General features: G+C 44.1%; 1 protein-coding gene across 1 annotated transcript in view; it reads left to right on the top strand.

Moving 5' to 3' along the window:
• LOC139577777 (NACHT, LRR and PYD domains-containing protein 3-like) overlaps positions 1 to 11,985 on the top strand; it is a 70,086-nt gene extending 58,101 nt beyond the window's left edge. Inside the window, exons 13-19 of the mRNA XM_071404944.1 lie at positions 2 to 216; positions 405 to 661; positions 1,291 to 1,425; positions 1,553 to 1,685; positions 1,787 to 1,816; positions 9,257 to 9,539; positions 10,450 to 11,985. Coding sequence (XP_071261045.1) covers positions 2 to 216; positions 405 to 661; positions 1,291 to 1,425; positions 1,553 to 1,685; positions 1,787 to 1,816; positions 9,257 to 9,539; positions 10,450 to 10,456 — 1,060 coding nt within the window. The 3' untranslated portion in view covers positions 10,457 to 11,985. The remainder of the gene's footprint in view (position 1; positions 217 to 404; positions 662 to 1,290; positions 1,426 to 1,552; positions 1,686 to 1,786; positions 1,817 to 9,256; positions 9,540 to 10,449) is intronic.
• Positions 11,986 to 12,277: the final 292 nt, after the last annotated feature.

Below are 12,277 nucleotides of genomic sequence, written 5' to 3'. Positions count from 1 at the left end.
GGCACAGGACACCCAAAGGGAGTTATGAGTGCACAGTGTCTGGGCTCCGCTGGCTGTGTGAGAGAGATGTCATTCTGAAGTATCACTTCAGGAACTGGGAACCCTACAGTCAACTTCTGAAAGACATGCAGTACACACAAGGTGGTCCATTGCTGGACATCACTATGGAGTTAGGTGAACTGGAGGAAGTTCATCTGCCACACTTTGTCTGTTTAGGTAAAACCATATAGAAATAGTATTCAGAAAGACATTTCCATGTAACTGAGTTTCACTTCCTAAGTTAATGAATTAACTATTCTGGGAGTTTGAGTTTACTGTGATCTGGTACTGCATATTGTTTGTGTTTTAGTTGGATGAATAGTACAATGTTTGTCTTTCTGTCTCCTTTGTATTGTGTTGTTCAGGGACCAACCCTTCCCTGAGGAATGAGATGAAGATTCTTCATGTAGAGGAACATGGAGTGTCTTTAGAGGAAGTGCATGAGGTCACCAGATTCCATGCTAAGATTCTCCATCCCAAGTTCTCTCCTATCTCTGTTATATGGAAATCACGGTCTCGTAAGAAAGATGTCCACTGTGACGTGGTCCTCTATATGGCAGTAAAAAAGTCATCAATTATTTCAAGGCTGTACCTGCTCCTCAGAAACTCCAGTCAGAAAGAGGTGAGGCGCTATCATTGAAGTGACAACAGTATGTTGAAACTTACTAAAAGAAAGCTGATAGTTTGTTGAAAATCTCTAGATTACAAAGTCAACATGCAGCTCTGTGAGAAATCTATTTCTGTCTCATTCATTTGAAGAGCCAGTAGACGGCACTCTTCCCTCTGGTCGGAGGAGAACCCAATGCCCCGGGACAGTGAAGGGGACATTTCCCTGTGTAGGGTGCTGTCTTTCAGATGGGACGTTAAACGGGTGTCCTCTCCATGGTCACTGAAGATCCCATGGCCCTTATCGTAAAAGTAGGGATGTTAACCCCGGTGTCCTGGCTAAATTCCCAATCTGGCCCTCAAACCATCATGGCTACCTAATCATCCCCAGCGTCCAATTGGCTCATTTTCCCCCTCTCCTCTCCCCTGTAACTCTTCCCCAGGTCGTTGCTGTAAAAGAGAATCTCTTCTCAGTCAACTTACCTGGTACACCTTTAACATAAAATCCTGGTAAAATAGGGATAGTAAAACAGTAGTGTACACATTTTTTGTTGTTGACAAAAATGGATTGCTCAGTGAGCTGCATGTTGTGTGAATTATGAGACTACATTGTTCTGACTGACTACTACATTGATCATTTTGTAGGCTGTTCGGGAACGGGAGAAAGATCAGATGTCCCAAGGATATAAAGAATTTCTCCTGCCAAGTCCAAATGGGCCCTTAAAGCTGAACAGTTCGTTTGCGTTCAAGAATCCCCACTCCACTTCCATCAATCCAGAGGTGCAGTTTTATCAGTCTAAGGACATGAATCTGTCATATTGTATATGAATAACTGTAATATCATTCTATTTCACTATTTCTCTCTCTGTCTGATGTCTCAATCGTTGCACCATATGGCCTCCTACAGAAGATTCAGCTGTTACCTGCAGACACCACACCAAGCTGTTGTAAGATGATCATGAGAAACACAGGGGTTGACATTGAGATGGAGTTAATCGGGGATGGTGAGAGGACAGTATGGAAATCAGTGTTATCAAAAGGTAAGAAATACTATACATGAACAGTATGTCAATCATCAATGTCCTTTTCTAACAGATGTTATTAACATGTTTTATGATATTTTCTATTGCTTGTCTTTCAGACGAATACAGCAAAGACTCTCATCCAACATGTAAGTTTGTTTTTGTGGACGAGGTTTATAAAACGGGTTATAGAGCTAACATCTCTTCAAGTTGTGATGAAGGTCTTCATGAGTCATGTTCAGTGGGGTGATGAAGGTCTTCATGAGTCGTGTTCAGTGGGGTGATGAAGGTCTTCATGAGTCATGTTCAGTGGGTTGATGAAGGTCTTCATGAGTCATGTTCAGTGGAGTGATGAAGGTCTTCATGAGTCGTGTTCAGTGGGTTGATGAAGGTCTTCATGAGTCATGTTCAGTGGGGTGATGAAGGTCTTCATGAGTCATGTTCAGTGGGTTGATGAAGGTCTTCATGAGTCATGTTCAGTGGAGTGATGAAGGTCTTCATGAGTCGTGTTCAGTGGGTTGATGAAGGTCTTCATGAGTCATGTTCAGTGGGGTGATGAAGGTCTTCATGAGTCGTGTTCAGTGGGGTGATGAAGGTCTTCATGAGTCATGTTCAGTGGGTTGATGAAGGTCTTCATGAGTCGTGTTCAGTGGGGTGATGAAGGTCTTCATGAGTCGTGTTCAGTGGGGTGATGAAGGTCTTCATGAGTCGTGTTCAGTGGGGTGATGAAGGTCTTCATGAGTCATGTTCAGTGGGGTGATGAAGGTCTTCACGAGTCATGTTCAGTGGGGTGATGAAGGTCTTCATGAGTCATGTTCAGTGGAGTGATGAAGGTCTTCATGAGTCATGTTCAGTGGGGTGTAATGATACAGAACATTCAGACAGAAATACAGAGCCTTTCAAAAGTATCTGCATTACATGTTATTGTGTTACAAGGTGGGATTAAAAGGGATTTCATTGTCATTTCTAGTCAACAATCTACACAAAATACTCTAATGTCAAATAATATATATATTTAGATTGATAGAAATTCAATAGCTAAAATAGTTGTTCCATAAGTATTCAGCCCCCCGAGTCAATACTTAGAAACACCTTTGGCAGCGATTACAGCTGGGAGTCTTCTTGGGTAAGTCTCTAAGAGCTTTACACACCTGGATTGTACAATATTAGCCCACTATTATTTTCATAATTCTTCAAGCTCTGTCAAGATGTTGGAGATCATGGCTAGACAGCCATTTAAGTCTTGCCATAGATTTACAAGCAGATTTCAACATCCGGCGCCGAAACGAGATGGCCGCCCCGCTTCGCGTTCCTTGGAAAATATGCAGTATTTTGTTTTTTTATGTGTTATTTCTTACATCGGTACCCCAGGTAATCTTAGGTTTCATTACATACAGTCGGGAGGAACTACTGAATATACGATTAACGTCAACTCATCATCGTTCCTACCAGGAATATGACTTTCCCGAAACGGATCCAGTGTTTTGCCTTCCACCCAATACAATGGATCTGATCCCAGCCGGCGACCCTGTGCGACGCCGTAAAAGGGGAAAACGAGGCGGTCTCCTGGCCAGGCTTCGGAGACGGGCACATCGCGCTCCACTCCCTAGCATACTACTCGCCAATGTCCAGTCTCTTGACAATAAGGTTGATGAAATCCGAGCACGGGTAGCATTCCAGAGAGACATCAGGGATTGCAACGTGCTCTGCTTCACGGAAACATGGCTAACTCAAGAGACGCTAACGGAGTCGGTGCAGCCAGCTGGTTTCTTCATGCATCGCGCCGACAGAAACAAACATCTTTCTGGTAAGAAGAGGGGCGGGGGGGTATGCCTTATGATTAACGAGACGTGGTGTGATCATCATAACAACACACAGGAACTCAAGTCATTCTGTTCACCTGATCTAGAACTCCTCACAATAAAATGTCGACCGCATTATCTACCAAGGGAATTCTCTTCGATCATAATCACAGCCGTATATATTCCCCCCCAAGCAGACACATCGATGGCCCTGAACGAACTTTATCTGACTCTTTGTAAACTGGAAACCACACACCCTGAGGCTGCATTCATCGTAGCTGGGGATTTTAACAAGGCTAATCTAAAAACAAAACTCCCTAAATTCTATCAGCATATCGATTGTGCTACCAGGGCTGGAAAAACCCTAGATCATTGTTATACTAATTTCCGCGACGCATATAAGGCCCTCCCCCGCCCCCCTTTCGGAAAAGCTGACCACGACTCCATTTTGTTGATTCCAGCCTACAAACAGAAACTAAAACAACAAGCTCCCGCGCTCAGGTCTGTTCAACGCTGGTCCGACCAATCTGATTCCACGCTTCAAGACTGCTTCGATCACGCGGATTGGAATATGTTCCGCATTGCGTCCAACAACAATATTGACGAATATGCTGATTCGGTGAGCGAGTTCATTAGGAAGTGCATTGACGATGTCGTACCCACAGCAACGATTAAAACATTCCCAAACCAGAAACCGTGGATTGACGGCAGCATTCGCGTGAAACTGAAAGCGCGAACCACTGCTTTTAACCAGGGCAAGGTGACCGGAAGCATGACCGAATACAAACAGTGTAGCTATTCTCTCCGCAAGGCAATCAAACAGGCTAAGTCCCAGTACAGAGACAAAATCGAGTCGCAATTCAACAGCTCAGACACAAGAGGTATGTGGCAGGGTCTACAGTCAATCACGGATTACAAAAAGAAAACCAGCCCCGTCGCAGACCAGGATGTCTTGCTCCCAGACAGGCTAAACAACTTTTTTGCCCGCTTTGAGGACAATACAGTGCCACTGACACGGCCCCCTACCAAAACCTGCGGGCTCTCCTTCACTGCAGCCGAGGTGAGTAAAACATTTAAACGTGTTAACCCTCGCAAGGCTGCAGGCCCAGACGGCATTCCCAGCCGCGTCCTCAGAGCATGCGCAGACCAGCTGGCTGGTGTGTTTACGAACATATTCAATCAATCCTTATCCCAGTCTGCTGTTCCCACATGCTTCAAGAGGGCCACCATTGTTCCTGTTCCCAAGAAAGCTAAGGTAACTGAGCTAAACGACTACCGCCCCGTAGCACTCACTTCCGTCATCATGAAGTGCTTTGAGAGACTAGTCAAGGACCATATCACCTCCACCCTACCGGACACCCTAGACCCACTCCAATTTGCTTACCGACCCAATAGGTCCACAGACGACGCAATCGCAACCACACTGCACACTGCCCTAACCCATCTGGACAAGAGGAATACCCATGTGAGAATGCTGTTCATCGATTACAGCTCAGCATTTAACACCATAGTACCCTCCAAACTCGTCATCAAGCTCGAGACCCTGGGTCTCGACCCCGCCCTGTGCAACTGGGTCCTGGACTTCCTGACGGGCCGCCCCCAGGTGGTGAGGGTAGGTAACAACATCTCCACCCCGCTGATCCTCAACACTGGGGCCCCACAAGGGTGCGTTCTGAGCCCTCTCCTGTACTCCCTGTTCACCCACGACTGCGTGGCCATGCACGCCTCCAACTCAATCATCAAGTTTGCGGATGACACTACAGTGGTAGGCTTGATTACCAACAACGACGAGACGGCCTACAGGGAGGAGGTGAGGGCCCTCGGAGTGTGGTGTCAGGAAAATAACCTCACACTCAACGTCAACAAAACAAAGGAGATGATTGTGGACTTCAGGAAACAGCAGAGGGAGCACCCCCCTATCCACATCGACGGGTCAGTAGTGGAGAAGGTGGAAAGTTTTAAGTTCCTCGGTGTACACATCACGGACAAACTGAATTGGTCCACCCACACAGACAGCGTCGTGAAGAAGGCGCAGCAGCGCCTCTTCAACCTCAGGAGGCTGAAGAAATTCGGCTTGTCACCAAAAGCACTCACAAACTTCTACAGATGCACAATCGAGAGCATCCTGTCGGGCTGTATCACCGCCTGGTACGGCAACTGCTCTGCCCACAACCGTAAGGCTCTCCAGAGGGTAGTGAGGTCTGCAGAACGCATCACCGGGGGCAAACTACCTGCCCTCCAGGACACCTACACCACCCGATGTCACAGGAAGGCCATAAAGATCATCAAGGACAACAACCACCCAAGCCACTGCCTGTTCACCCCGCTATCATCCAGAAGGCGAGGTCAGTACAGGTGCATCAAAGCAGGGACCGAGAGACTGAAAAACAGCTTCTATCTCAAGGCCATCAGACTGTTAAACAGCCACCACTAACATTTAGCGGCCGCTGCCAACATACTGACTCAACTCCAGCCACTTTAAAAATGGGAATTGATGGAAACTATGTAAAAATGTACCACTAGCCACTTTAAACAATGCCACTTAATATAATGTTTACATACCCTACATTACCCATCTCATATGTATATACTGTACTCTATATCATCTACTGCATCTTGCCATCTTTATGTAATACATGTACCACTAGCCACTTTAAACTATGCCACTTTATGTTTACATACCCTACAGTACTCATCTCATATGTATATACCGTACTCTATACCATCTACTGCATCTTGCCTATGCCGTTCTGTACCACCACTCATTCATATATCTTTATGTACATATTCTTTATCCCTTTACACTTGTGTGTGTATAAGGTAGTAGTTGTGGAATTGTTAGGTTAGATTACTTGTTGGTTATTACTGCATTGTCGGAACTAGAAGCACAAGCATTTCGCTACACTCGCATTAACATCTGCTAACCATGTGTATGTGACTAATAAAATTTGATTTGATTTGATTTGAGATTTAAGTCTAAACTGTAACTTGGCCACTCAGGAACATTCAATGTCTTCTTGGTAAGCAACTCCAATGTAGATTTGGCCTTGTGTTGTAGGTTATTGTTCTGTTGAAAGGTGAATTCCTCTCCCAGTGTCTGGTGTAAAGCAGACTGAACAAGGTTTTCCTCTAGGATTTTGTCTGTGCTTTGCTCCATCCTGTTTCTTTTCATCCTGAAAAACTCCCCAGTATTTGCTGATGACAAGCATACCCATACCATGATGCAGCCACCACCATGCTTGAAAATAAGGAGGCAGTTACTCAGTGATGTGTTGTGTTGGATTTGCCCCAAACATGAGGCTTTGCATTTAGGCCAGAAAGTGTCTTCCTTTGTAGACGTTTTTTACAGTATTACTTTAGCACCTTGTTGCAAATAAGATGCATGTTTTGGAATATTTGGAATATTTATTTTGTATATTTGTATTATTTTCACTCTGTCATTTGAGTCGTTATTATGGAGTCACTACAATGTTGTTGCTCCATCCTCAGTTTTCTCCCATCACAGACATTGAACTCTGTAACTGTTTTAAATTCACCAATGTCCTGATGGTAACATCCCTGACAGTTTCATTCCTGTCCTGCAGCTCAGTTCAGAAGGACGACTGTATCTTTGATGTGTCTGGGTGGTTTAATAAGTAATCCACAGAATAATTATTAACTTGACCATGCTTAAAGAGATATTAAATGTCTGATTTGTTATTGTTACCCATCTACCAATCACTGCCCTTCTTTATGAGGCTTTCAAAAAGATCCCTGGTCTTTGTATATAGTTGAATCTGTGCTTGAAATGCGTTACTTGACTGAGGGACCTTCCAGATGTAGTATATATGGAGGACAGGTCCACTTTGACATTACAGAGTATTTTCAGAAGATTGATGACAAAACATTACTATTAAATCCATTTTAATCCCACTATGTAACACAACAGAGAAATCCAAGGGGTATGAACACTTTTGCAAGGCTCTGTATGTTATGTAGAATAGACAATCGTGTCAGCCAGGGTAGGCGTCAATTCCAAATAAGTCAGTCAATTCAGGAAGTAAACTGATATTCCAATTCAATAACTGGAAAAGGGCATCTATTTTCAATGACTGATTGGAAAAAAAATAACTGTTTTTAAAATTGACTGACTTGAATATACATTTACATTTACATTTAAGTCATTTAGCAGACGCTCTTATCCAGAGCGACTTACAAATTGGTGCATTCACCTTATGATATCCAGTGGAACAACCACTTTACAATAGTGCATCTAACTCTTTTAAGGGGGGGGGGGGGGGGTTAGAAGGATTACTTTATCCTATCCTAGGTATTCCTTAAAGAGGTGGGGTTTCAGGTGTCTCCGGAAGGTGGTGATTGACTCCGCTGACCTGGCGTCGTGAGGGAGTTTGTTCCACCATTGGGGTGCCAGAGCAGCGAACAGTTTTGACTGGGCTGAGCGGGAACTGTACTTCCTCAGAGGTAGGGAGGCGAGCAGGCCAGAGGTGGATGAACGCAGTGCCCTTGTTTGGGTGTAGGGCCTGATCAGAGCCTGAAGGTACGGAGGTGCCGTTCCCCTCACAGCTCCGTAGGCAAGCACCATGGTCTTGTAACGGATGCGAGCTTCAACTGGAAGCCAGTGGAGAGAGCGGAGGAGCGGGGTGACGTGAGAGAACTTGGGAAAGTTGAACACCAGACGGGCTGCGGCGTTCTGGATGAGTTGTAGGGGTTTAATGGCACAGGCAGGGAGCCCAGCCAACAGCGAGTTGCAGTAATCCAGACGGGAGATGACAAGTGCCTGGATTAGGACCTGCGCCGCTTCCTGCGTGAGGCAGGGTCGTACTCTGCGAATGTTGTAGAGCATGAACCTACAGGAACGGGTCACCGCCTTGATGTTAGTTGAGAACGACAGGGTGTTGTCCAGGATCACGCCAAGGTTCTTAGCACTCTGGGAGGAGGACACAATGGAGTTGTCAACCGTGATGGCGAGATCATGGAACGGGCAGTCCTTCCCCGGGAGGAAGAGCAGCTCCGTCTTGCCGAGGTTCAGCTTGAGGTGGTGATCCGTCATCCACACTGATATGTCTGCCAGACATGCAGAGATGCGATTCACCACCTGGTTATCAGAGGGGGGAAAGGAGAAGATTAATTGTGTGTCGTCTGCATAGCAATGATAGGAGAGACCATGTGAGGATATGACAGAGCCAAGTGACTTGGTGTATAGCGAGAATAGGAGAGGGCCTAGAACAGAGCCCTGGGGGACACCAGTGGTGAGAGCACGTGGTGCGGAGACAGATTCTCGCCACGCCACCTGGTAGGAGCGACCTGTCAGGTAGGACGCAATCCAAGCGTGGGCCGCGCCGGAGATGCCCAGCTCGGAGAGGGTGGAGAGGAGGATCTGATGGTTCACAGTATCAAAGGCAGCCGATAGGTCTAGAAGGATGAGAGCAGAGGAGAGAGAGTTAGCTTTAGCAGTGCGGAGCGCCTCCGTGACACAGAGAAGAGCAGTCTCAGTTGAATGACTAGTCTTGAAACCTGACTGATTTGGATCAAGAAGGTCATTCTGAGAGAGATAGCAGGAGAGCTGGCCAAGGACGGCACGTTCAAGAGTTTTGGAGAGAAAAGAAAGAAGGGATACTGGTCTGTAGTTGTTGACATATATGAATTGAATATGAATTGACTACAATCCTGGAGTCAGCTCTATACAAGAAATGACTATCAGAAGAATGATAACTAGAGAGACTGTTAGATGTAGAAACATCTGCTGTTCACCCTAAAGCCATATTCATTTAATTCACCCCCCTTCAGCATTAACACTCCCTGGGATTCCTGCTGAGGACTTTCTGAAGAAACACAGGCCTGAACTCATTCAGGGAGTCAAAAACCCAATGCCGATAGCAGATGTTCTGCGGTCAAAGGACATGATTGGTGATGAAGAGTACTCCAGAATAACAGCTGAAACAACTGAACAGGAGCGAATGAGAGAACTACTGAATGCAGTCCTCCCTAAAGGACCAGAAGTGATGGGAGCTTGTCTCAAAGCTCTCAGTGAACATGAACACCATCTTGTTAAGGACTTGAGTGAATCTAGGTAAGACCCTTTTCTTTTCTCCCTCCCTTGAATATGTGGAATGATTTAATATAGGTCAAATAAAAACATAGCTACCCAGATCAAAGAGAAAGTCTTTTTCAGAATGGAAGCATGTTTTTGTGTTGCTGCCTGTAATAAATTTATCTTATTATAGTTCTATCATAGGACCATCATCACATCATTATCTCAGGTGTATCATAGGACCATCATCACATCATCTCAGGTGTATCATAGGACCATCATCACATCATTATCTCAGGTGTATCATAGGGCCATCATCACACCATTATCTCAGGTGTATCATAGGGCCATCATCACATCATTATCTCAGGTGTATCATAGGACCATCATCACATCATTATCTCAGGTGTATCATAGGACCATCATCACATCATTATCTCAGGTGTATCACAGGACCATCATCACATCATTATCTCAGGTGTATCGTAGGACCATCATCACATCATTATCTCAGGTGTATCATAGGACCATCATCACATCATTATCTCAGGTGTATCATAGGACCATCATCACATCATTATCTCAGGTGTATCATAGGACCATCATCACATCATTATCTCAGGTGTATCATAGGACCATCATCACATCATTATCTCAGGTGTATTATAGGTCCATCATCACATCATTATCTCAGGTGTATCGTAGGACCATCATCACATCATTATCTCAGGTGTATCATAGGACCATCATCACATCATTATCTCAGGTGTATCATAGGACCATCATCACATCGTTATCTCAGGTGTATCATAGGACCATCATCACATCATTATCTCAGGTGTATCATAGGACCATCATCACATCATTATCTCAGGTGTATCTCACTCCTCATTCTTCTCCATACTTTCTGATCTATCTCTTCCCTTCTCCTCCATCCTCTGTCTTGTAGCACCTAATCTGAAGATGCTGAGGCCTGTCTCCTAGTCTGTGGACAAAGACACTTCTCCACCTAATCTGAAGATGCTGAGGCCTGTCTCCTAGTCTGTGGACAAAGACACCTCTTCACCTAATCTGACGATGCTGAGGCCTGTCTCCTAGTCTGTGGACAAAGACACCTCTTCACTTAATCTGAAGATGCTGAGGCCTGTCTCCTAGTCTGTGGACAAAGACACTTCTTCACCTAATCTGACGATGCTGAGGCCTGTCTCCTAGTGTGTTTACAAAGACATTTATTCACCTAATCTGAAGATGCTGAGGCCTGTCTCCTAGTCTGTGGACAAAGACACTTAAATTATTGTTAGGGAAATTATGTTTGCTTTTCTTTTAACAAATGTCTGTATTTTATTCATGTGCTGTTCTATAAACCAATTTGTGTGTTCATCAAGTGTCTGACTGTACAAATCCTCACTATCAGTAGCTGTAATTTGGCAGTAAGCCCAGCTGATGTTTTGAGAAGGAGATATCTCAGTTTCAAGGTCTCATCTTAGAGAGAAGAAGACTGGTGTGGTGTTGGTCTGTCAAATGCTATGAACCAGTATTGCGGTTAGCTAGTTGCGAGGATCCAGATGAAAATGGTCAGAGTTTGCGGTAGGAATCCGGGGATATGGAGAGAAAAATAGGTCCTTTATGCTCTGGTTTGAGTCACGTTGTTCTAACTGGCGAGAGCTTTCCGAGCTAAAGGATAGCTGATGACCGCTAGCAGTGGTTTGCTGACTGGTAGCTGGTAGCTGGCTAGCTTCAGTTGAGGGATTCCAGATCCGAAGTAAGTAGAAATACTTTAGATAAAAAAACAGATCCACGCCACATTGGGTGAGGCGGGTTGCAGGAGAGTATTTAGAAGTTGAGGTTTAAGAAAATATTTTTAAAAGAATTTGAATAAAAATATATATAGAAGGGACACGACAGGACAAAGACGTCTGACTGCTACGCCATCTTGGATTTATGTTGGATCATTCTGTTGGATATCTTGGATAATGTTTGGTTATTTGTATTACTGCTGTTACCATGGCAATTATCTAGTAATAATTACTTTTAATGCTGTTAACAAATGTCAATGCTATATTATTATTTGTGCTATAAAGAATATTGACTTCATTGCGTTTTTCATATTGTTAAACAACATTCTAAGTCTGCTAACATTTCCTCATAAAATGTTACTCATTTCAACCATTTGTATTATTTTTCATCATCATCACTGCGGGACTTTTATTTTGAAGGAAAATCACAGAGATCACAACCTTATTTCTTGCTAGGTCTTCTTACTGGCAGAACGGAGGTGAAACGAAGCAGCGGCACCATTGAGCTATAATAAGAGACCCTTTCCTCTACTTCCTTATTAATTGACTTCCTGTTTCAACACAGTGGGCGGATTCAACACCTATAGGTTTATTTGTTGATATTTATGTCATGTAAAGTCTTCATACACTTAATACCAGTATTCAGCCTATAAATTAAGATTCTAACTAGTAAAAGTGCAGTTACATTTTTTATTTCCTGATTTGATTTATTTAGGTGATGTTTTGCATTGCTACCAGGAGAGGGCGGTGTAACACAACAACCAGGTTTGGCAGAAGGACTCTAGACCAGGGGTTCCCAACCTGTGCTCCGTGGGGGTGGTGCAGCTGGTCTGCAATTATATAGAGATTGTAGTATTTTATTATTCAATAATAATAACAGGAGTATTAATTGTATTATAAGCAATTTTACATTCCTTTTCATGATACAAATAGTTTATGATAATAGACTTTTACAGGACTTGTTACATTCACATGTATTGA

This window comes from Salvelinus alpinus, chromosome 6 (genome assembly GCF_045679555.1).
Source record: "Salvelinus alpinus chromosome 6, SLU_Salpinus.1, whole genome shotgun sequence".
Classification (NCBI taxonomy): Eukaryota; Metazoa; Chordata; class Actinopteri; order Salmoniformes; family Salmonidae; genus Salvelinus; species Salvelinus alpinus.
Note: the sequence above shows the minus strand (reverse complement) of the source record. Positions and strands in the feature narration are given on the sequence as shown.